Below are 26,226 nucleotides of genomic sequence, written 5' to 3'. Positions count from 1 at the left end.
TTTAGCTCGTTACAGAAGCTACAAAACTGACCTACCTTTGAGCAGATTGACTTTCTGGAGCATCACATTTGTGGGGTCAATTAAATGCTCAAAATGGCCAGAAAAAGAGAATATTATTCTGAAACTCTACAGTTTATTCTTGTTCTTAGAAATGAAGGCTATTCTATGTGAGAAATGGCCAAGAAATTAAAGATTTTCTACAATGCTGTATACTACTCCCTTCAGAGGACAGCACAAACAGGACAGCACAAAAAGTTTGGGGTCATCCAAAGCAAGCTCATATTTGGTCTGGAGATTTTATCCCTAGGATGCAGTAGTCTCCCTTGACGCTTATCTTGAGCTAGAGTTACCGGGCAGCAGATCAGTGATTTCCCAAACGCAGCCAGAAATGTACACCATGACGACTGGATGAATCATGATCTGCTCTAAAACCACTTCCCCCCCTTATATTTGTTTTTTACAGGATAGCAGCCACTGTGCTACAGTAGAATTATTTTAGTCTTTACTGGCTTCATGTTCTCTAAAACTGCTAAAAATGTAAGAAAAATATAACGTTTTTATTTTTGACTTTATTTTGACGTTAAGGTTGTAGGGAATCTCTTCTTCCTTTTTAATATTAAGCAGTTTCTCTTTCTGAATGAATGAAAATGAATAAAGTTTAATCTTGTCTTTTTGTCCCACTGTGTGCTTCTGTAGGCCAGTGATGGAGGTTCCCACAGACACTCCTTTCTCAGAGAAGCAAGCTCGCCTGTACTTCAGAGACATCATCCTGGGCATTGAGTACTGTAAGTGTCAGACACAGAAAATTTATATTTTTTTATATTTTTGGGGAAATCTGTGAGTAAGTTCAAATGTCTTCTTTTCATACACAGTGTTGTGCTAGAGTTGCTGTGTCTAACATACTTAATTTTAATTTATACACATTTCCTTCACCCGACTTTATATATTTGTGTTTTCGATAAAGGAACAAAATGTTCTTGACGTCTGCCTCCATGTCCCGCCGTGTAGCAGCGTCCATCCAATTATTGCTAAGTCATGGTTCGGTCGAACAGCTTTTCTCCAGCTGCCCATTTAGCTGTAGTAGATCAATTTTTCTTATTTGCTGTTATTGAGCTTGTTCGTCCAAAAGCACATTACTGTCTGTTTCTTTTTTGTGTGTGTTCATTTCTGCTCACCTGTGTAGAGTACTTACCAGGACGAAGAATCATAATCACTAAAGATGATGGGGGTCACTCAGTTTTTTTAAAATAAATTTGGGAGAATTATTGTAATTTTTTTTTTTATGTTAAAAGAAAAACAGTTTTCAAAAAGTTTAAACCATAAAAAAATTCCTGTTTAGCTTTTTAAGCCAAAGCCTTGTTAAACTGAAGGTTGATCTTTCTCATATCAACCTTCAGTTTATGAGATAAGATGTAAAATATCTTATCTCAGAAATTCTAAGACATCACTGGAATTATTCTTCCAAAAAGGAAGAACCTGACTGCAACAAAGGCTATAATGCCATAAAATAATTCAATTTACTTTCTGTGGTCTTGTTTAAAACAATGACTTTCTTTTTTTTGGAGTTTTTTTTGTTGAGTTTTTTCGACAGTAGGCTGACAGGAAAGGGGGTATGAGAGAGGGGGAGAGGCATGCGGCAAAGGAATGCAGGTCGGATTTGAACAGTCGGCCGTGTTGAGGACTAAGGCCTCCATATATGGGTCATACCCACTAACCGCTGCCACCACCTGCACAGCAGAAACACTGACTTTCACGCAACACTGATGATCATTTTAAAATAAATAATGTACATTTCTCTTATTTCTTTACCTGTTAAAATATAAAATAGTGAGATAAATTTGAGTTAATCCCATTAACTGTGATACTGTACGACAAAGAATATCGATATATATTTGTATATATGTATCTTACAGCTTTGTTCTAAATGCACATATTAATGAGTCATACTTCTGTATTAAGCTTCCCAATGTTGTATTATAAAAATTGAATTGTGCTTGTTTCCTTACTTTAATCCTTTTTAGTATATTTTGGCTTTCTTAGTTTTTCACAATAGGATAGTATGTTGGTGCATTGTTGGTGCATCGTTGGTGCAAAAAGTTTTTGTTTTTTAAGAGAACATTTAAAGTTTTCCCCTCTGATGTATTGCAGAATGTTTTTTCTAAATTATTTCAATAATCAGAAGTTAGTTCAGTAATAAATGTTAATTTCAGATTTAGATAAGAGCACATTCTTGTTTATGAATGACCCAGTCAAAATCTCAACTTAAATCCTTTTGTACTAACATTGAGAGAGCCGTCATTAATCTGCACAATATCAGCTGGAATTGTTGTGAAAGGTTATCCTCTACTGGCAAAGATTCAGGTGATGGAAAACAAATACCAGATTATTAGCAAAAAAACTTTAATGACCATGTATAGTGGGGAGAACATGCTAACTCAATGCAGAAAGAGACTGGGCCAGGAATCGAACCTGGAACCTTCTTTCTATGAGGCAGCAGTGCTACCCACTGCTCCAATGTGCAGCCCTGTTAATAATGTCTTGTTACCGAAATATATCCAAAACATGAGTCTTAACTGGTGCTCTTGGTGGCGCTGAGGTCATTTTAATATGACCACTATCAGTAGTGCAGCTAATTTTCAAGAAGTCAAGGAGCCCATGCTTTAGGAAGACCTCCTCAGGCAATTTAAGACCACTTGTCCCATCAGGGACGTGTTCAGAGTGTAGATACATAAGGTTGTTAAGGATGTACTTAACACTCACTCACACATGACCTTCCGTTCACAAGCTTTCCTTCTCTGTTATGAAGCAGCAATCAAAGCTGGCTCTGCTCTCTTCTGGGACATTAGTGCTGCTTCTGCCTCTGATTGGCTGTTTATCTTAAGATCCTTCTGTGTTTTACTAAGAGGTTTTGGTGAATAAATGGGATGTCTTCATCTCCATAAATGCATTATTTACATATTTAACAGAAGAAAGCAGACTTAAAAATAGCTGAGAGCTGTTGAGGTGATCAGCTGCTGTCTTGTGATGATGAGCTAAATACAGGTGCTGGTCATAAAATTAGAATATCATGAAAAAGTAGATTGATTTCAGTAATTCCATTTAAAAAGTGAAACTTGTATATTATATTCATACATTACATACAAACTGTTTATTTTGTTTAATTTTGATGATTACAAATGACAACAAATGAAAATCTCAAATTCATCATATCAGAAAATTAGAATATTGTGAAAAGGTTCAAAATTGATGGCCCCTGGTGCCACACTCTAATCAGCTAATTAACTCAAACCACCTGCAAAAGCCTTTAAATGGTCTTTCAGTCTAGTTCTATAGGCTACACAATCATGGGGAAGACTGCTGACTTGACAGTTGTCCAAAAGACGACCATCGACACCTTGCACAAGGAGGGCAAGACACAAAAGGTCATCGCTAAAGAGGCTGGCTGTTCACAGAGCTCAGTGTCCAAGCACATTAATAGAGAGGCGAAGGGAAGGAAAAGATGTGGTCGAAAAAAGTGTACAAGCAAGAGAGATAACCGCACCCTGGAGAGGATTGTGAAACAAAACCCATTCAAAAATGTGGGGGAGATTCACAAAGAGTGGACTGCAGCTGGAGTGAGTGCTTCAAGAACCACCACACACAGACGTATGAAAGACATGGGTTTCTGCTGTCGCATTCCTTGTGTCAAGCCACTCTTGAACCACAGACAGCGTCAGAAGCGTCTTGCCTGGGCTAAAGAGAAACAGGACTGGACTGCTGGTGAGTGGTCCAAAGTCATGTTCTCTGATGAAAGTAAATTTTGCATTTCCTTTGGAAATCAAGGTCCCAGAGTCTGGAGGAAAAGAAGAGAGGCACTTCATCCACGTTGCTTGAAGTCCAGTGTAAAGTTTCCACAGTCAGTGATGGTTTGGGGTGCCATGTCATCTGCTGGTGTTGGTCCATTGTGTTTTCTGAGGTCCAGGGTCAACGCAGCCACATACCAGGAAGTTTTAGAGCACTTCATGCTTCCTGCAGCTGACCAACTTTTTGGAGATGCAGATTTCATTTTCCAACAGGACTTGGCACCTGCACACAGTGCCAAAGCTACCAGTACCTGGTTGAAGGACCATGGTATCCCTGTTCTTAATTGGCCAGCAAACTCTCCTGACCTTAACCCCATAGAAAATCTATGGGGTATTGTGAAGAAGAAGATGCAATACACCAGACCCAACAATTCAGAAGAGCTAAAAGCCACTATTAGAGCAACCTGGGCTATCATAACACCTGAGCAGTGCCACAGACTGATCGACTCCATGCCACGCCGCATTGCTGCAGTAATACAGGCCAAAGGAGGCCCAACTAAATACTGAGTGCTGTACATGCTCATACTTTTCATGTTCATACTTTTCAGTTGGCCAACATTTCTATAAATCCTTTGTTTTTATTGGTCTTCAGTAATATTCTAATTTTCTGATATGATGAATTTGAGATTTTCATTTGTTGTCATTTGTAATCATCAAAATTAAACAAAATAAACATCTGAAATATATGAGTTTGTATGTAATGTATGAATATAATATACAAGTTTCACTTTTTAAATGGAATTACTGAAATCAATCTACTTTTTCATGATATTCTAATTTTATGACCAGCACCTGTATTTGGTTAGTTTCAAATTCATCAGGGGTAATTAAAAATAGAGAACTGTATATCTTTCTTGTAACTCTGAATCAGTATACTTACCAGTATGTTCAAATTAACTTTGAGGTCTGACCTATTTGTCTTAGTGGGTCAGATGAATTTAGGTTGATGGAGTTTTGATCCAGACCTTAGATTGTCCCCGAAATAAAGATTTGAGTAGAAATACCACCAGAATGTAAATCCAAAACCTCTAACATAATCTGAATGGTTTGTAATGGAAACTTATCCATGGTTTCATTTCTGTTAAACTAAAACATTGAATAGTAAAAGTATATAAAAAACTAATATATCATCATATGGGTTGAATTTGGTTCCATTATTTTTACAAGCAAGGAACATGTTTTGTAGATTAAAATTAACCAGAAAAAAAATGCAATAAAGAAATAAAATTTTGAGAAATTTTGTCGGTCCAAAAAGGGTTCTGAGAGTAACTTTCTCAGTTTTCACAGAATTTAACTTTTTAGAATTTTATAATTTTTTTTACAGATTTCGTATTTTCTCAGTTTGTCTTTTCAGATCGTTTCTTACAGATCGTATTCACTTCAAGCCTTAAAAAAAAGGCTCATTCTTCGTCTTCATCGAAATTCATCTTTGCTCCTCGCTGCCGAGGAAAGCCCGCCCAAATTATTTCAATTATAAATTCTAAGGAAAACAGAAAAGTTACTTCAAACCCCATTTTTTAAATGATTTGTTTTTTAAAATGTCATATCTGGATCAGATTTTTTTTTCTTTCAAAACAAGTTCTTTGCTTGCAACAATGGTGGAAGAAAATTCACCCGTATAACTGTCCGTCTAAATTCTTGGTTAGCTTAATGGTATATTTTTTTTCAAACATTGTTTTTCTTATTTCCTTTGGGTTTTTTAAGGTGATGTACACAGTAGTTGCATGTTATTGATACTACTGATGCACATCCCTAGATGTTTCTGTAGTGGTTCCACCAACTTATCCCCCCTTTTCGACAGTGCACTACCAGAAGATCATCCACCGGGACATCAAGCCGTCTAACCTGTTGCTAGGAGACGACGGTCACGTCAAGATAGCCGACTTTGGAGTGAGCAACCAGTTTGAGGGCAATGATGCTTTGCTGTCCAGCACTGCAGGGACCCCTGCCTTCATGGCGCCAGAGACTCTGTCAGAGAAGTGCAAGAGCTTCAGCGGAAAAGTGAGTTTTCCCCTCCTGCTGCCTGGTGGAGGTCAGAATTAATTATTTTAAACAATCCACCTCACCTTGATGGACTTTCCTAATAGTTCTGACTCTGAAAACCCACAATTTATAGCTGCACCTCTCCTTATGCCTTTCAATCTAACCCTGACAAGGATTACCTGTCCAAACTGTTTAAAAATCTCAGTCTAAGGTTTGGTGAAAACTTGGCAGTCCTGTGATCTTTAATGCAGCTACATTTAGAGGTCATGCATATCTGAAACAAAACACATTCAAATGTGTTTGGAATTCATGATACGTTTACCTTAATGGAATAATGTTTGGATTTTTATACATCACCTGTATTGATACTGCATATATGTGAAATCACATAAAAATGAAAGTATTTAGCGGACCTTGCACTACGAGGTGAATAAGTGATTTAAGCTGTGTGGTGATCAGGCCATTAGTTGAGCTCAACATTAGAGAAAAACTAAGACTTGATTAAAAACTCTATTTACATTACATCTATATCCTGCTTTGTAATCCAGGGTGGAATCATTGGGAGCTGTGTGAATGTGTTATACCTTAGCTGTGGGAAAACATAACAGCTCCCCTCTATGCTCTCTTTGCTCTTCAGCTGCCTGTGAGACAACGCTGTAGTTAGAATATAAGTACGACTACTGCGTTTCCATAAAGGGCCTGATCTTTATGGAAAAGATTCCTAATAAGAGGTGCTAAATTGCATGTAATTTTTTTTATTTTTTTTTGCTATCTCTGTCATTTGTCAGCATTTTGCAGGTGATCCACAAAGATCGCTGCCTAAGTGTTAAAGGAAAAGTCCGGCCATATTCAGAATTCAAACTTTTGAAAGGTACTTTAAATATGAAATTATTACAAACTGTTCAATAAATCATAAGTGTTTTTAATTAAGAGTAATTTTCATTTGAATGTGCTTTACTGGAGGCATCCATGTTTGTCAAAGAACACTACTGCCACCTACTGGTTAGTGACGTCACGGTGCGGTATCGGCTGTTGATCAAGTCCCAGTGCTGTATCTGGTTTTTGTCACAACGGGCTATTATCCAAGTCAACTTGGAAACATTCTTCTTCCAAATGTTGGGTAAATATGTGTTTTTTCTCTGGCCAGAAGTTCAATGGCAAATCCTCCCTCGTCAAGTTGGCAATGCAAAGTTTCACTATAGCTCTGGTGAATTTCAATGGTAAAGTCCTCTTAAAATCTTCAATCATTGTTGATTGCAGATGTGTCTAGTAGTTCCCATTGATTTTTCTTGTAAAGCGGGGAGAAAGGGCGCTAGGCTTACCGCACCATGACGTCACTGCTGGAAGATGTCAGGAGTGAGGTGTTAACTATGTTTGGGCAAAAATGGCCGCTCCTGGACTCAGTGATCAAGACGAAAATTATTTTTAGATTTTTACTGATTAATGCTAAATTTATTAAATCACTGCAAATTTATTAGTTTTAGGTATAAATAATAATCCATTAATTACTCCTTGCTGACCAAATTTTTCCTTTAAGACTTGCAAACAGATTTTGTTTAAAAGAAAATAATAATACTAAATAAAATTTATAGAGCACCTTGTAGCCTATCACAAAGTGCTACAAACGTAGCACGTAAATGTAAATGAAACATGCTTCATGCACGGCAATGTTTTATCATATCAAAGGAGAAAACTACCCCTGCCGCAAAGAGATCAAGTTCAGTAATTTTTTTTTGTCTTGGTTTAATTGTATAAAGGTTATTCTGCCATACTGCTGCATTAATTTCTTTTTTCGTTATTAATATTATTCTACTATTTATACTCACCCGCGCAGAGATTATCTCTCTAATTCTAAGATTCTATCAATGGCTTTTTTTTTGTCTGCAGATAGTTTTGCGAATCAGCCTTTAACAAACTTTCAGAAATGCAAAAAAAAGATGCAAAAAATGCTAAAGTATCACAGTTGTTTCTGATTTAAAAAAATCTCTTTGCATCTGGTAAATGTTGACATTTGCATATCTTCCACTCTGAATCTGCCCAGTTTGGTTATTAGAATACAATCTGCATATTAATATAGTTTGCTCAGGCTGAATTGCAAACTTTGCACCTTCATTGAAAATCTGTCCTGCATGGATAAACACGTTTGCACCTGTTTAAGACATGCAAACCTTCTTACAATCTAGCCGTAAATTCTTTATGAAAAAAATGGTTTTAAGACTGGTATTTATCATTATAGTAGATTATTTATATCTTTATATCTTTTTTGGCCACTATTAAGAGCCATTGTAGAGGGTCTAAAGTGCCACATTCGGCCCTGGATGCCGCAGGTTGCAGACCCCTGGTGTAGAGGAAACCCTGGATAGTAAAGAACTGCTATAAAACTGGAAGTAGATGAGTGTTTTGGAAGAGTGTCTTATTGCAGAGTTCAAAATGAAACTTTATCTTTGATGATTCAGAGCAACTAATGTGGACTTTAAACAATTTCTAAGCATAAAAAAGAGACAAGTCTTTGCAGCTTAAGCTGTTTCATTCCCTAATATGGGTTTTACTTACAACACAGTTGAGAAGGAGCTGAAATCTCCCTGTGGTCAGGAGGTTAAACATTACTGACATTACATTACTGTTCTCTCACTTTTCCTGGGATCAGTGAAACACAACGTGCTACAGTATTATCAGATACCTTCTGTGAGAGCTCCAATAACAAGGCGTACCGACCCACAGATGTCTCATAGTAGCTTCGCCTCCTCTGTTCCTGTTTCGCTGTGACACCATCCTGGAGAGATATCAGCTGTGCTGCTGCCATCAACACCTTTGTTTTGTAGATGTTGGAGATCGGCCTGTTTTTCCGGTGTAGTCCTGTTTCTCTGACTGTGACTGGCGCGATGTGCTCTCTTCATCCTCTGGCATGGGGGTTTGCTCGGAGCTCATCTGCCTGGCTGTGTGTTTCCTGAAGGGGCCCCCTTTTAAAGTTTGCTTTTTGTATCTCTGCTTCTTTCTGTATGTCTGCTTCTGTCTCTTTGAACCCCAGGCGGCCTAAATGGCCACTCACACCAAGCCTGGTCCTGCTGGATGTTCTTCCTGTTAAAAAGAGTTTTTCCTCTCCACTGTCGCTACAAGCATGCTTAGTGTGAGGGATTGCCTTTGAGTCACTTAGTCGATGCAATCCACTGGTTTTTCTTAGATATAAAACTCTGAATCAATTTGACTGTATGATCTGGTGTTGTGAATTGGCGCTATAGAAATACACTGAAATGAATTGAATTATAAATATCAGCTGATTTTGTGACTAAATGTTCGACTCTTTTAACTTTCTAACATATTGTTAAGTCAGATACTAGTTTCATAAATTATATTATTAGTATTATAAGTCTCTCTCCGTTGGTCAACAGAAAAAGTATCAAAAAGGTGTCATTGATACTTTTTGTGTTGCAGTATTAAGCTTGTATGCAGTTCAAATATCCACATTAATTCCTATATTATTTACATCTGTTCATGGGAATAATGTATGCAACTGTATCCACTGCAGCAGTTTTAACTCCCTGTTTTTCTCCCTCCTGTGTCGCTAAGAGAAGAGCTCTGCATGTCCATTAAAGAGAAGCAAGAATAGAACATTTGATTGCAGGCTAAAAGCCACCAGGGTAAAAGAGCCACTTAAGTGCTTCAGTTTGCTGTTTTGTCAAGCTTTCAGGAACTGAGCTCCTCTTCCTCGTCGATTATTTTTCTTCTTTCCAAAGGACGTAAAAAAATAGAAGCATTTTCTAATATCCAGTACTTGTAAGTGACTAAAGGCGGTTATGCAACGCTGTTAAAAGTGCTTGATGAATGGAACTTTGATATTGATTGCAGCAGATAATGAAAGGATCCATTAATCTTCATGTGGAAAAACTATTTACTCTGTTCTTCATTACTTCTGCTTTTTTTGTTATAGATTTTAATATCAAAGACCTGGGTAACTCCTTAGTAATCATAAAAATCAGTTTTCAAATGAGGATTTTATTCAGTGTGATAAAAATAAGTTCTCCAAACTAATCTGTCTGTGTGTCAAACAGGAAGTCGTGTCTCATAAGTCTTTAGAAACCACATTCTCTAATTTGGTTTATTACACATACCCATACTTGAGTACTGTCAGACCTTTATAATTACTATGAATTAATATAAAGGGAAAAAAAAAACGAATTTGTGTGACAACATAAAGTAGCCTGTAAATATATCTAGTATAATCTAGAACTAAAATTAACTGATATTTACTGATGTGGAAAAGGATCTGAATCAATGAATGTTTGAACAGTTTGAAAAAAACATTTCTATGCTTCATGAAAGGCTGAACAGAAGATATCCTCCCCACCTTTGGCTCTGGATCTTTGGACCTTTAGAAATAAGTGTTGATAACTTTCGCTCAAATGATAAAAACATAAAACTAAAGGTTTTAGATATGAATACAATAACAAATGCAGTTTAGTAGTTTTTCATTTTCATTTCATTTCTACAGTCGAATGACACCTAAAGGACAAGGAATCTATATTTGTATCTGTTTTTGTTTCGTTAGGTTGGATGCTGTGCTTTAAATATCAACTTTCATAAAAGATTTCTCTTTTTAAGATGGTCAGGTTTTTATTTATGCCCTTAACAAAAATGTAATCTTTTTGTTTTTAAAGTTAGGTTACGTTTCCTAGACTCTTATTTCTTTCAGCTGCTTGTATCCAGGAACTCCTTCTTGCAGTTATGATCCAGATTTCATGATCCTGAGTGTGGGAACATAGACCAATGGGTTAATCCAGGGCTTTTTCTTTTATTTAATCTTTTTTTCTCAGCTGTCTCTTCACCACAACAGACCAGTGCAGCGATAGTGGCAGTCGCACAGATCCCTCTATCAATCTCCAGCTCCATTCTCCCCTCACTTGTGAACAGGAACGCAAGATACTTGGAACTCCTCCACTGTAGGAATGAACTATTCTCCAACCTGAAGGTTTTTCCGGAGGAGAACATGGCCTCAGACTCAGAGAAGCTGATGAAGGGCTCCTCATCTTCTGTAGGTCTTAGGAGGAGGGAGTGAAGCAGAAGGAAATCAATCTCGCAGAGCAGAGATTAAATCCCCAAACTAGAACCCCTCTGGCTGCACCTAGAAAACCTACAGTAGATGGGGGGAAAAAAAGCCAGTCTGAAGGGTGACAGCCTGTAAAAAGAGACATTTCCATCAGCTTTTTCTAATGTGTATAAACTGTAATTCGAGTGTTTTTTGCTTGCTGCAGGTGGTTTTTGCCTTTTGCGGAAAAAGGTTGATGCACAAAACAGGAGGATCTAAGTGCTTTATTTCTAATCACCTCTGGCTCAGCTACTTTTGACTCACATGACTGACCAGCTGCTGTTGGTGTCTAGCCAGATGTTCCCATTATGTTTGTAAACATGGCTGGGAGCAACATCACCGTTACCAACTGACTTGCTAACATAAGAGCAACTTGCTTGATCCAAACAGCTTCTTTAAAACATTCCTCCATTACTGATCCTCCATCATATGGAGGACTATGTGCTTGGTTAAAATCACTTCAAGCCAAATGGAAACACCAAATTCAAGTTCCTTTTTTTACTTTTAAAAGTTGGCTTAAAAATGGGATTTTAGGTAGATGGAAACACATCAAATGATGGAACAATGTTTCCTAATCTCCAGGAGAAAATCCTGAAGCACATCATCAGTTTTTTACTTTAAGCTCAGGTGCTTTTACTTTATTCTTGGGATAATGGTCTATAGTTAAACAAGACATCCACCTCTGATTTAAAAAATAAAAATGTAAAAAAAAATCTTTATAGTTGTTTGTCTATTTTTCTCCATGTGTGCCTAGAAGGGATCTACTTTTTCATAGCACTCCATCTGTTACCTGAACTGACAAAGAGAAATAAACCCTGGCTGAGAGCAGCAGTGCCTCTGCCACCTATTACACAAATTCATCCTCAGAGTTTCTAGAAAAGAAAATAAACCAGCTAATATTAGGAATGTGTGCTTTCTGTCCTGAGAGGGATTGTCTTCCATTTGCAGTTAACTGCAGTATTTTCCCTGTTTGACAGGCGCTGGACATGTGGGCCATGGGAATCACCCTGTACTGCTTGGTGTTTGGAAAGGCAAGTCTGCATTCTTCCTGAGTCTCCATTAATCAGCGTTAGAACAGTGAAGGCTGGGTGAGGTCTTCTTCCTCTCAGCAAGGCCTGGTTTGTTAACGACACCTCTGCGGGAACAATGCCTGCCACCTTGTCTGTTTGATGCAGCTCGTTGAATCCAACACCAGAGGCTGATCCGTCCGTAGGGATGCAGATTGTATCTGCTAGAGCTGTGATTAACGCAACCCCTCATTGTGGAGTTCACTCCTCCTTTTTTCTGCTCTGCTTGCAGTGCCCCTTTTTCGACGAGTACATCTTGGCTTTGCACAATAAGATAAAGACCAAGCCTGTGGATTTCCCAGAAATGTGAGTCTGTTTTCTTTATTGCTCCACCTTTTTGTGCTTTATTAGAGAAGTTGAAATGTTATTTTTACCCTTCAGTGGATTTTTAGCCCTAAAAGCACTCATCCCCCTAAAGGAGGGGGAAGTCAAATTCTAAAAGTCGGCCATTACAATAAAATTTAAATGTCACCCATTTGGCATCAAAAGGTTTATGTAGAGCAGCAGGTTGGAAACCTATTGTATAGCCTGCTGGGACTTCCTGATCCTCCTTTGGAATAAAAGGTTGAGTAAAACAGAGGGTCTTCCTGGCTGGTTGAATCAGGGAACACGTGAAGCTACAGAGAGAAAAGAGACTGCTTAAATATTAATGCGGCAGGTGGGTGAGTGGAAGCAGGAGGCTGTGTCAGAACAAAGTGTTATTTTGGTCATAATAAAGAGTCATCCTTGGTGGTTCTGCAGGAAGCTGTAATATTTGGTACTCCCATCCTCGCACACAGACTGTAACCAGATCATTTCCTTTTTAAAATAATAAATAACAGTTAGTGGGACCTTGTTCTGAGCAGCGATGGGTCTGTTTGTACATTTAAAGTCATATTATGAGATGATTGCTTTTGTCAGGTTACTGCTATATAAGGAAATTACTTGTATTTTGGCAGCTCCTGTGAAGCCATGATGAGTGCCTCTGTGCTGTCCTTCAGTCTGGCCGTGTCTAGCCATTGGTAGGATTTCCTGATATCCACCACTTTGGTTATATTTCAGTGGGACATCCCATGCAGGGACCAATCCTGCTATGTCAGAACCTCCAGCACCTCATCTTGGATCCAGGCTGGATGGGCATTGAACCAGTGTTCCTTTAGTTAAATGATTCTTTACCCTCTTTGAAATAGCTATCAGCAAATAGACATGAGGATTCCGCTAAATGACTCTTGGTCATACTTGGTAATGGAAATGTAATGAGCATCTGAGGAACACATGAACACTAATGTTATATCAGTGTTGAAACCCTTAGTGAAATAAAGCTTGTCCAAGCTTCAACAACAGCTCAAAACCTGTTACTGTAGCATAGCATGCGGTCCATCCTGTTAGCTTTGTCCTTACCCATCAATAAACACATTAAATTATCAATATCATCAAAAGACATATTGTTTGTTATGTCCTTAATTGTGCCAGACCTGCAAACCTTTTGTCCATGTCCATTTGGAAGGCTTGAGTTTTCATCCATCATGACTTATCATTCTGGAGATCTGGGCCTTTTTGGGCCTGGGTCTCCATGGCGGTGTCCTCTTCGGATGTGGACCCTCAGGCAGCTTCATGGGAAAGAGAGCATGAAATCTTCTGTGCTGTGGTTTTACTATCTTCAACACAGAGGGGGGTGGCAACTCACATGTCTGTGGGAGTTCCTTTGGAGGCAGTTGGCTGAAACGGGGGGGTTGCAGAGGTCTTACAGCTAAAACTGTATTCTCTTCTCCGGTCATCATGTCGAGATGAAACATGGATACTGGTTCTCAATGTCCAAAACTATGATCATGGCACATGGCACACAACTTGTCCTTGATGTACCTTGCATGTGCAAGTGTCTTTTCATTGACCTTTAGGATGGTTTTCCACAACCTCATTGAGTTTGAAATGAAGGCTCCTGTTGATGTTGTAAAGCTCCAAGCATTCAATGATCCACGTGTGTGGCATTGAGTCGTAGGCTTTCTTATAACAATCCAGGTAGTGCTCAGGTTAGTGTTTCGGGTTCTGCAGTCTCGAGCGACTGTTCTGTCTACCAGGAGCTGATGTTTCGCATCTCTGGTATTTTCACAGATTCCTTTTTGAGCTGTGCTCATTTTCAATGTTGTGGAGAGGCAGGTTATTGGCCTTTAGTTGGATGGGACTGTACCATTTGAGAGATCCTTCAGGATCAGGATTGTGTGCCCTTCGGTTAGAAATTCAGGGTGGCTCACTGTGATGGTTGATGTAGGAATTGCTTGCAGAGCTGCATTCTAGTTGACTTTCTGATGGTACTTCACCTAGTCTCTGTAACTGGCTTTGGGGTGCCTGGTCTTTCAGTCAGCCACTGCCCCCTGAGGCAGCGACTTATTTTGTGGTTCTATTTTTCTAACCTGGACTAAAGATGCTTTCCCTTGCTGCAATATAACCTTAGGTGTTCTCTTAGAGCTGTGGTTACAAAGTGGTGCCAGTGGGCACCAAGGTGCCCTCAAGGTCCACATGGGGTGCCCTTAGAGTCTTCTAAAAAAGTAACTCAATTTAAAAATGTTATTTTATTCTGTTTCTCCACTTTTTTTAATCATTTGCAGATAATTTATATTGTCTAAAATAAAATTGGTAATTAAAAGAAACAATAAAAATATTTTGTTTATGAAGTTTATGTGAATGCTGACCCTTGCAGTTCATGGTTCAGTATTGGTAGCCCTTCCTATCTCTCGGTGGCCTTGAAGTGGCCCTCAGCCTTAAAAAACTTGGGAACCCTTGCTCTGGAGCCTCTGCAGGTATTACACCACTTCTGACGATGTGGCACTTCTTTAGGAAGGCTGAACAAACTCTGAGACCCTGTAAGCCAAAAAGAAATTTTTTGTAAATTAGATATTGGTTAAATAAAGAACACTTGCCGTCACTGTGCAGATTAGGTGTTTAAAGAGGTCATAATCTGGTATTTTGCATCCTTCTGAAATTGTCCACTAATATGTTTCATTCTTAGCAGAAAGAAAATGGAGCATAATCTAAACCTTTTTTTCTTACTCCTTTTTTATCACAAGGGTAGACAGGAGAAATTGTTAGTGTGTATGTGTGTTCATGTGGATGTACTATTAGCAAAATTAGCGGTTAGTTTTCTGTCATTTTTCGATGTTTTACACATTGAGAACCACCTGCAATGTCCTCGTTCAGCTTCAGCTAATCAGCCCTGGGGCCCCACCTCCACCAAAGCCAGTATTCTTTCATAATCCTCTTCATTTATCTCCTGGGCTAGCTTCTCTCCCACCCATGAGTGAGCTGCCACCTACCCCCGCTCTATTTCCTCCTTCATTCTTAGTCCCACTCATCCTATGGCTTATTCTCCCACCAGTGTCTAGGTCCCGGGGGAAGAGTCTTCTAGTCCTTTTTCTAGGTTACAAATGTCGATTCTCAGCATCATAGTCCTCTGCCGGTGCCCGAGCAGCAGCAATCTTATTCCATTTATGTTAATATCCTTATGTCTGCTTGTCTCTCCATTAACCCCAATCAGCCTCAGTAGATTGCCGCTCACACTGAGCGTGGTTCTGGTGCTGACGGAGGGGCATTTCTCAATATGTGTACTTGTGTGTTCTCATGTGCTTGTGTACTCGTGAAAAGTCATCAGTCTCAGCCCTGTTCCAATTCACAAAAACAGCAGACCGAGAACAGACAAATAAATAATAAACAATGGTGCAAAATGGGATTAATATGAAAAAGTTCAGCTCAGGGCCAAATAAATATGGTGCATAACTTGTGTCCTATTTAAAAGGATCAGAAAAGTTAGAAGTTAAACTGCTAACTGAGTTAGTACTAGTTTTAGGTTTTGATCCAACTGTTTTATTTTCCTTTCTACCTGATTCTACCTTTCTACCTATTCTTCCTTTTTGTGGCCCAATTGTTTTGTTTTACAAATGTCTTTGGTTTTATTCTTTTATTTCGCTTCTCTTTTATTATCTAATCCATATAAAGCACTCTGAATTGACCATGTACTGAATTGTACTATACAAATAAAATTGACTCATCTTAGACTAGAGAAGTGGATTCAGTGTCGATGGCTTCCAGTTTACAGCAGGTGCTAACGAGGTTGGTAAGGATTGGTTGACTAACTGCAGCCTTCAGTCTCTTTTAATTAAGCTCGAGCCTTAATTACACCAAGATAATGCACCGTTAGTAATTGAATCATAAGATCCGGAAGATACCTGGAGCCATTTTACAAAGATACTGCATTAATTTGTGAGTTATCTCATGGTTTGTGTGGATAAATAAAAACCTTCCTGAAATGGTGACTTCCTTCCTTTTGTTTCTTTGCAGACCAACGATCAGTGAGGAGCTACGGACTTTAATCTTGCGGATGTTGGATAAGAACCCAGACAGCAGGATCACCATCCCTGAGATCAAAGTACTGTGATGTGTTAATATGACCGTAGCTTATTGTCTGCCATCTAACTGGTTAAACTCGTTAACTCGATGTGATGCTCCAGGGAGAGAATCGGTCCGTCCCTACGGGAGGATAGGCTGAACCCAGGGGTCAGGGAAGGTTCAGGACCAGTCAGGGACGGAGCAGATACCCCCTCCCCCTAGACCTTTCCATGACACAATCCAATCCTGTCACAGCAAGTCATTTTCTCACCAGAGGCACTGTTTGCATTAATGGAAAAACAGATAATGAGCCTGTTAGACATCATGTGTGTCCTCATGCTCAGACCACTAGACACACACAAACATGTCAGAAAATCATAGGCTGGAGGATAAAGAGCCACTGGAAATTGACCAGTCAGAACAGAGTCGTCCTCAGAGATGAGCTACAGAGCAGACAGCCTGAGCTCGGCTAGTCCCTCAGATGACATACAATGATTTCATGAAGAAAGGGATTTATTTTTGTTAACGTGTAAGCTTTTATTTCGATTTATTCTGACAGAGCTTTAAAAAGAAGAGCATCAATGTAGAATTGAGAGAAAATGAGAGATTGTTGTAATTTTACACATGAAATGTTCAAATTGTGTCCTGTTTTTGAACCTAGAGCCTCCCGAGTCGGAAATGATCAGACTTAACTTTTACTGCTGTTAGACCAATCGGACAATACCGACTGAAATCTTTACATGACTTATTTCTAGTCCGATAACTTGTGTTACTCATGCTAGTGATCATTTCTATTGCTGCAGAGCTTCTTCATGACCTGTCACATAAAACCCCAATGATAAAATAGTCATAATTATATTGCGGCAAAATTTAAAAAGGTTTCAGGCATATTAAAACTTTTGCAGTTGAATATAAATAATTGGTGATCTAAGTTAAAAAATGCAAATAGCTGTCTGAAAATGTCAGATATGAACATTTCCTGATTAGCAGTTCCTAAACCTTTGCATTCCATCTTTTTATGATGTTCATCAATAACAATCCCTATCCGCTCAGTAGAGAATATAGATAAAAGCTTCAAGTTTCTCATCTTTTAGGTATTTTTTTGCGTGGAACGTCATAAAAACCTGAGAGCAAAGGTTCCCATTGAGAACTAATATACAATGACAATTACAATTGGTGATGTCTTTACATATTCAGATTGATCAGTGGGTGACCCAGGGAGGCACGGACCCCTTGCCTTTGGAGGAGGAGCACTGCTCTATGGTGGAGGTGACGGAGGAGGACATCCAGAACTCTGTGAAGTTCGTCCCCAGCCTCTCTGCTGTGGTGAGAAACACAGTGCAGGCTAAATCTGTTGGACCCACTTAGCAACACAAGCAGCTTAAAATGGTCGGGCCGAGTCTGGGCAAGGTTACTGAAAAAGGAGCGGTGCAATTCCAGTTTAGATTAAACAAACTGATGGTAATTTAATAGTTTCAGTTAGTAAAAGTCAGAATAAAATCTCTCTATGCACAATGAAGAAATCTGTGTATCACCTAAACCTGTTTTTGGGTTCATGGAGAAAAAGACAAGGTTTCCTCATAGAGGAATCCAGATCCTGACCTGATCAAAACTCTGATCTTTATATACTGTATCCAACTGTATCTGTGAGAAATCCTTTTTAATGAGGTTTCTCTCAATTCATATGTTTTGACGATGTTTCTATTCAAGACTGACAGAACTTCAACTCTTAGCAGGCTGTATTTCAGACAACCCGTGTGTTTCAAATCTTCTAAAATATGGCTCTATGGCACAGTTCTAAATGTAAGACAAACTTATGAGCTAATAAATAAAACATTAAGTCACTGAAAAGCAGGTAAACTGTGTCAAAGCAGAAAGATTCTGTTTGCTCTGCATTTTAAGAATCAGGTTTTACATTGAGTGATTAATGGGCTTGGGGCTAATCTCTTAATAGGTTTAGAATTAAAAATAAAATGAAACCTGAAATAAATTTTTAAAAAGTTCTGGACATGCATATTATATTATACATCCTATGTCACAGATTTATTTACCCTTTAGTGTTTATTTTATTCATCTATGTAGAGCGCAGCTTAAATGCTAAAATTTTAAATGGATCCACTCATCCTTATCTGGGATGGAGTGTTGGATTAGTGGTTAGAGCAGTGCGCTTATGCTCTGAGAAGGTTGCAAGTACCTGGTCCGACCGCAGCCTCCACCCTGGATTCCTGAGCAAAACCATTAACCCCACACTGCCCCCTGGGTGCTGCACAGTGTCAGCCCACTGCTCCCTGAGGGGATGGGTTAAGTGCAGAGGTAAATTTCTCCAGCGGAGACCAATAAAGTTCAATCATTATTATTAAACGTCCTACTTTATCAGCAATCTCCAGCCAACGTGTTCATTTTTTTCAAATACATTTAAAGCTACAGTGTGTAACTTTTAGCGACATCTAGCGGTCAGACTGCAGACTGCAGCAACATGAACATCTCCCCTCCGCCGCTTCTCCCCCCCAACAGTACGGTGAGCGTTACGGGACAAAATGTCTTCCACGACGTCCGCATCACCTACCTTCTCAAGTGATGAGGTTTGTTTACATAGATAATTTTACAGATAGTATTTCATTAGTCTGTGTAGGGTATAGATTTCATGTAGACTTAAGATAATAAATATACCCGTTATTTTCGTTGTGACATTTTGGCGATCTCGCAATCACTAGTTTGTTGCCTCTGCGCTGCCGTAGCGCAAAGATGTCTGCCTCCATGGCTGCGAGACCTGCTCCTATGTAATTATAAATAACGAATTCTAAGGCAACGCAAATATTAAGGTTAAGAGGCTGAGCTCGTAGATGATGATAAATAACATAGTTATGTATAATATATTACATTTCTGACTGTATATCCCGTAATTATCACACACTGTAGCTTTAATGTTGTAAAGGAAAAGTCCAATCAGCAAGGAATAATCAATGAATCATTATCAATACCTAAAACAAATACGTTGGCAGTGATTTAATTAATTTTGTGTTAATCAGTATAAAAATAAAAACAGGTTTTGGTCTGGATCACTGAGTCTGGGAGCGGCCATTTTTGCCCAAATATAGTAACACCTCCCTCCTGACATCTTCCAGCAGTGACGTCACGGTGCGGTAAGCCTAGCGCCATTCTCCCCGCTTTACAAGCTAAATCAATGGGAACTACTAGACACATCTGCAATCAACAACAATTATTGAAGATTTCCAGAGGACTTCACCATTGAAATTCACCAGAGCTATAGTTAAACTGACAATGCCCACATGCATTGTGGTTGGATGTAAACAGATACAGCACTGGGACTTGATCAACAGCCGATACCGCACCGTGACTTCACAAACCTGTAGGTGGCAGTAGTGTTCTCTGACAAACATGGATGTCTCCAGTAAAGCACATTCAAAGGAAAATTACTCTTAATGAAAAACTCTGATCATTTATTGAACAGTATGTAATAATTTCATATTTAAAGTACTTGAATTCTGAACATGTCTTTTCCTTTAATAATCTCACTTTTACCTTCATGCTTCAAACACTAAATAATTCCTGTAGCTGTTTTTTTGTTGCTGTTACATATGAAAAAAACGGAGCAGTGGCCTTGAAATAAAAGCGGAGCATTAATGAAGCCTTCTGGTGTTGGCTTCAGATCTTGGTGAAGGCCATGCTGAGGAAGCGCTCCTTCAGTAACCCCTTCGAGTGCCCGACCCGGCGAGAGGAGAGGTCCATGTCTGCACCTGGCAGCCTGTTGATGTAAGAACACACAGTCCGACCTGGAAAGATCATCACCCCTCTTACATATTTACTCATTTCATATCCCTTCCTCACAGATGATCCAACACTACCTCAGATCTGTTTAAATCTACTCACCTGTGTCCTTTTCCTGCTCTATCAGGTTACCTTGCTCTCTGTGTTCCTGCAGCACCTGCTGCCTTTTGTTGCCATAGAACCATTATTCAGTTTTATGTTGTATGCAGTAGAGCTTAGAGCTTTTGTAAGAGTTTCTAAGTGAGAGTTTACCTCCAGCTTTTATAGGCAGACGGATCCACTGAAATCCACTGCATGATGCTGACCGTGGACTTACTGATTATCTCACTCTATCATGCAGTGTGAGCGTCCTCTGCTGTCCCCTCGGGACAGCAGTCTTAGTGGAGGTGTCCAGCTTATTTATCAGCTACACACTGTGGTGTCTGTGCTGCGATAGTGGTTGATTTCTCCTTGATCTGGGCTCAGGCTTTCCCTCTGCTCCAGGGCTGCTGCAACATGGTTTGTTTTTAAAGACCAAGTGAGGAAAAAGAAAACACATTTCTGCCCCCTGCTGGCAGAAAAAAGGGCCACCAAAGTTTTAACATTTAATGAATCCCTTATAATGTTAACTAAATCTAGACTGACATCTTCCTGTCATCTTGGCGTCCTGATCTAATTTTTCAACAAGATAATTTGACAATATAACCATGCAAGCAGCACAGCAGGTTTTCTCTTATTTCCTATGCCCTGTTTTTGCTTGACAACCTGTTTTTAGCTCATTCATCCATCTCTGCGATGCCAATGCTGTGCATTAATGCAGAGCTTCAAACAGAGATTAACCGTTCCCGTTTAGGGCGACATCGAGCTGGAGGCCTTCTAAATGTGTCTGATAGCTCCAACATGTTTGGGAGGTGTGTTGGTGTCCCTCCTCTTACTCCTCTGTGACTTTTCCCGTCTTTTCTCCCACTCTTCCTGCAGGGACTCGTGGCCCTTCCGGCCTTCTCTTAAACTGCACCCTTCACGCAGGTAACCCCTTTGTGTAACACCCACCAACGCATCACGCCCCTCATTTAGACTGCTCTGCATTTGCTTTATGCAGCCTGGAGATGTATTTGAACAATTTCACATTTTGTCACATTACTGCAACAAAACGGAATTTGAGGCACATATTTAACAAGTTAAAGGCAAATTATACCAGGGGTGTAGATAATATTCGTTTTGTATCGATGCATTGATCCAACAGGCGACAATCCATTGCATCGACACATCCATCGAATTCGGATTAAATAATTATATTTTTATCCATTTGTTCCTGGATGTAATTCTGACTCCTATGCTGCAGTGGCGCCAAACCTATTTTGCCCTCCTACCTTGCTTTCTTTAGCCCCTACCCTCTCAAACACACTCGCGTAAACAAATAAGTGTCATTATTTTTCAGTGAATGACATTTTCATAGGCCTAGGTGGAGTACAACTTTGCCTTTTCTGTTATTTGCTGTTGTTTCTCAAATAAAATGCAGAACGATATTACAGCCTTCATTGATTTATTTCAAATTTGAAACACTGTCTAGGCTGTAAGGTAAAAAAAAACTGTTTTACCAATGAATCTAATGGAATCATATTGGGGTGTCTTCTTGAGTATCGAAAATAATCGAATCGTTGGGTCAGGAAATTGATACTGAATCGAATCACCATTATTGGTGTAATTTACACCCCTGAATTATACTATGAATAAAGTATTTAGGCAACGATTGCAAGCTCCCTTCTTAGAAAGATTAGGTCTGTAATTTCCATCATGAGAAACAGCGAGAAGGAAAAATAAATTCAGGAAATCACATAGTTTGACTTTTAAAGAATCAATCTCTAAATCCTGGTTGAAAATAAGTATTTATTCAATAAGAAAAGTTCAATGATGACTTTGTAGCTCAGCCTTTGATGCTAAAGGTTTCCTGTTGGTCTTCTCTAAGTTTTTTTCGCAGTCCCTGAATTCAAGCTCAGCATTAGTCATCCAAGCCTGGTCCAGATCTACTAATTTCTTCCTGGTGTCCTTCAGCAGCTCTTTGGTCTTGGTGGAGTTTGATGTATGACTGTTTGAGGCTGTGGACAGGTGTCTTTTGTTCAGATAACGAACAGAAAGAGTTCATTAATGCAGATAATGAATGGAGGACAGAAGAGCTTCTTAAAGAGGAAGTTAAATGTCTGGGAGGGTCAAACATCCTGGTGACCATATAAGTATTTTAAACCATAGTTTTCAAATAAATTCTTTAAATCCAGCAATGACTCCCTGGATTTTTTTTCTCAAAATGTTTCTAATATTTGAACCTATGATCAACATTTCAGACCTCACCCTTCTAGATAGGAGAACTTGCTTAAGCCGTTGCTAACTAAATACTTTTTTGCTCCACTGGTTTTAATTATTATTTTTTTTGCTATTTATTTGTTTTTGAGGTGAAATTAATCTATCTGATTTTATTTTTACAGATCAGAGTAAGGGAGGCAGTATCTTAGTATCTAGTTTTAGGAGCTACTTTGTTTTTGGTCTGTGTCTACAAACTGCTGCCGTTGGTTGTAATGTGACATGAGGTGAAAAAATTAGATAAAAAATGCTGTAGTTGCTTCTTTCCAGCAGTCATGTCAGGCACTCCGCTATCATGTTCTACAGGAGCTCCTTTCATGCATCACTCAGCTTCAGCTGCTTCTGCCCCTCGCTGCAGTTCGCTGTATCTTCAGAGGGTGGAAGCGTGGAGCATTTAGAGCTGTGCCCTCTGTGCAGCCGTCGAATGCTGCCAGATCAGTGGATCGGCTCTCGTTGATCTCTCTCCTCTCCCGTTCTCTGTTCAGAAAGAGCAGCGCAGGAGACGGACCCAGGGAAGGAGAGCTGGAAGATCTGCACGAGGATGAACCTTTCTCATGAGGAATTGAACATGTCCCAGAGGGAAACGGAGCTTCGCTGCCTCATGCTGCTCTTTGCTTTAACCACTGTGCACTCATGCCTTCATCCAGCATTCCGTTAAAATCAGGGCAGCAGGAAATTTGTATTACACATAAACAAATATTTAAATGTAAAAGTTGCTTGAATGAGCTGAAGCTTGCTTAACATTCAGCGTCCTCTTGGCCTCAGAAAGTCCTTCCTTCTTCTGTGACCCAATGACAAACTCTTTCTGGGTCCCTGTTCAGAGTAATGTTGCAGGAAAAGGAGGTATTTCCTATTTATTTCCATGCATGGTGAATAACAGCTTCTCATGGTCACACTGTCCACATCCTCATATAAATCAATCATGCTGGTTTCCCACTGACCTCAGCATGTTAATCCCTCCTCAGCGAACTACAGGGCTTCTGACTACTGATCAGCGTTTTTTCTAGATCTCTGGCCTGATCCTGTGTTACCGTTGCAGCCATTTTTTTTTCACACTGATGTCATCAGTAAAGTTAAAGAAGAAGGATCAAAAGGCTTTGTGCTGCATTCAAAGACCTCAGCAGATGAGCTCTGTGAAAGGAACTAAACAGATGGGACGCTGGCTTTGCAATGCATGCAGGCGTTTTAAATGCGACTGCCCCCTGTTGAAAGATAGGGAGTCACTGATGTTAGCAGTTTAGTACATGATTCTGCTCCCCCAAAACCACCCATTTCCCTTTCTCATTTTTTTGTATAAAACACCATTTAAAATTGCATCATAATGGATGTTTGATGCAAAAGCAGAGGGAACTGTTTTTTTTGTCGTTTTTTTTTTTGCACTGCGCAGATTGGAGGCAGAGCAATCGGTCTCCAAAACGGATAAGACTATTACAAGAACTGCTGTGTTATTGGAAATATAGACATATATGTATATATGGGAATTGATTTGTATTTTTGATCAGGATTCATTTTCCACTGTGGACTTTTTAGTGGAGAAAGTGTTTTTTGTTGGTTTTTAATGTGTACTGCATTTTTTTCTATGGCAGCATCCCTGCGGAGCGTTCATTAAAAATAAGGGAAGAAAATCTTCTTAGATCCCAACAGCTGATAAAAAAAAAGTCTGTATGCAAATGAAAAAAAAAAGTTATCATTCCTTTTTTGCTGAACTTGTACAGGCATCACCATAACCTGCAGAGGTCATGAAAAAAACCTTAAAAATGTAAAATAACATTGGTGGAAATATGAGCTTTATCTTCTGCTAACATTAAGTTTTCAGGACACCAGACCTGAAGGACCGCAATTCTGCTGCAGAAGAAGAGTCACAAACTCCAGTCCTGAAGAACTGTTGACCTGCAGCTTTTAGATACATCGCTGCTCCAACACAGCTTCATCTAATGATTAAATGACCGTTTGGCTACGGTCTGCAGTTGCAGATGAGCCATTTATTTGATTCAGGTGTGTTGGAGCAGGAATTAGCAGGGCTGGAGTTTGTGACCCCCGCTGGAGACGGTGTTTTATTCAAATATTCTAAAACACTGAAGCATTTTTTAACCCTAATGTTGACATTTGTCAGTTTAAAGGAGATTACTATTATTAGCTTATATATTAGCTCAACATAAAAAGAGCCGGTTCGCTATTGACTACACAAAATTATTACGAAGCAATATTCAAACTAGTTAATCAGGGAGAATCTTTTTCAAGATCCGAATCCGGTTCAGTTAACAAAAACAATAAGCAAACTAGCAGGAAAAGTCCAAAGTGCCAAAATATTGTCATGATTTTATCAAGAGCTCAGACTCACATGCAGAGAAACCAAAACAGAGAGACCAGGGAAAAAGTTTAACAGGTTTATTGAGAAGTTTGGTGGAGATTCCAGTGTTGCTCTGAACACTGCTCAACCGGAACTGAAAGGTGAGGGGAAGACACTGCGGTTAGTTCAGGTTCAGTGGGAAAATTGATTCTCGAACTTGAAGAGGAGAAATGGTTTGCAGACTCACGTTTCCAGAAAAGTGGTTGACTCTTAGACTCCAGTCGGTGTGGGGTGTTCTAGTGTTTGTCTCATTCGGTGGAGGGCGGACAGGGTTTACCCAGAATGCGGTTGTTTGTAGGAGAACGGAGAAACTGACTGCCACTCAGATTTCCTGCAGTACTTGAATGGACTGTGGTGCAGATGAATCCCTTGCTCAGTGTGAAACACAAACGATCCCTTGGAGGAAAGTGGATCCAAACCTCCTGTTTGAATCCCCAGCTCCGTTTGAGCCTTCGAGGGAGAGAAGGAACGTTTCGTTCAAGTTGCAGGATGATTTCCTGCTGAGAGGCAAAGACAAAAATAGCAAGATTAAAACTGAGTTTGACTCAGCTTGGCTAGAGTACCCAAAACTGGCAAACACTCTGGCGTCAAGGTAGTGGCAGTCAGCAGCTTAAGAGCACTCCATTAATGAGGTAACCCTTAGCAGATGTGTGAGGAGGAGAATCAGGACCAGGCGCTGCCTGGTGGAGCAAGGACGACAAACACACAAAACACAAACCACACAGACAGGAGTCCTAACAATTGTAAAGTGGAGAGACAGCTCTCATCAAACTAAAAAGCTATATGCATTGACAAGATTGTGGGGAAAAGAGTTCAATGCTGCTTTGTGAATAACAAAAGGATTAGCAGGGGAGTCATAGGAGGAGTGCCTTTAAAAGTAACTGAAATTCTAGAAAATATAAGTGGTGCAAAAGCAAAAGTGGTTAAACAGTTAAAAACAACAAGAAAGGGAGAAAGGTGTGACAGCTTATCAGTGTTAATCAAATTCGAAGAAGAGCAATTACGCAGTAAGGTTTTCATTGGATAATGAGCTACAAAGTGAAAATGTACAATCCTCCACCTCCAAGATGTTTTAAATTCCAAAAATTCTGTCATATAGCAGCTGTATGTAAAGGCAAACAATGATGTTGAAGGAGTGCTGGAGCTATGGAAAGTGTGGTAAAGAAGTAAAGATTAAATGCTTTAACTGTGGTGGAGAGCATACTGCTGCATATCATGGGTGTGAAGTGAGCAAAAGATCTGAAGACATTAGAAAAGTGAAATTAGAGCTCAGAACAAATTATGTTAAAGCTGCTAAAAGAATCCCATCGCAGTCAGAAGGACCCAAATCAACAGAGGCACAAATTACTGCAAAACCTCTGGAGTGCCCCAACATTGCAAAAGGAATCAGTATATTTTATGGTAGAAGTTATCAATTCT

At 39.4% G+C, this 26,226-nt stretch overlaps 1 protein-coding gene across 2 annotated transcripts; it reads left to right on the top strand.

The window, feature by feature from the left end:
- Positions 1 to 688: 688 nt before the first annotated feature.
- On the top strand, positions 689 to 24,855 carry LOC107098283 (calcium/calmodulin-dependent protein kinase kinase 1-like). 2 transcript variants are annotated; one of them, XM_015395866.1, is made up of 9 exons: positions 689 to 785; positions 5,644 to 5,843; positions 11,886 to 11,939; positions 12,208 to 12,281; positions 16,287 to 16,374; positions 17,532 to 17,660; positions 20,005 to 20,108; positions 21,081 to 21,128; positions 22,943 to 24,855. In XM_015395866.1, the coding sequence occupies exons 1-9, from the start codon at positions 704 to 706 to the stop codon at positions 23,013 to 23,015; spliced, it is 852 nt and encodes a 283-aa protein (XP_015251352.1). In that variant the 5' UTR covers positions 689 to 703; the 3' UTR covers positions 23,016 to 24,855. The 2 variants fall into 2 exon arrangements, with proteins under 2 accessions (XP_015251352.1, XP_015251353.1); XM_015395867.1 differs by lacking the exon at positions 21,081 to 21,128.
- Positions 24,856 to 26,226: the final 1,371 nt, after the last annotated feature.

Source organism: Cyprinodon variegatus, unplaced genomic scaffold, assembly GCF_000732505.1.
Source record: "Cyprinodon variegatus isolate N-32 unplaced genomic scaffold, C_variegatus-1.0 Scaffold765, whole genome shotgun sequence".
NCBI lineage: Eukaryota > Metazoa > Chordata > Actinopteri > Cyprinodontiformes > Cyprinodontidae > Cyprinodon > Cyprinodon variegatus.
Note: the sequence above shows the minus strand (reverse complement) of the source record. Positions and strands in the feature narration are given on the sequence as shown.

What these genes read in the sequence shown, in the direction of transcription:
- LOC107098283 (XM_015395866.1), top strand. Translation starts at nt 704, where the DNA reads ATGGAGGTTCCCACAGACACTCCTTTCTCAGAGAAGCAAGCTCGCCTG. An exon ending in GCAAGAGCTTCAGCGGAAAA is followed by an intron (nt 5,844 to 11,885) that starts GTGAGTTTTCCC and finishes CCTGTTTGACAG; the next exon opens with GCGCTGGACATGTGGGCCAT. An exon ending in ACTGCTTGGTGTTTGGAAAG is followed by an intron (nt 11,940 to 12,207) that starts GCAAGTCTGCAT and finishes CTCTGCTTGCAG; the next exon opens with TGCCCCTTTTTCGACGAGTA.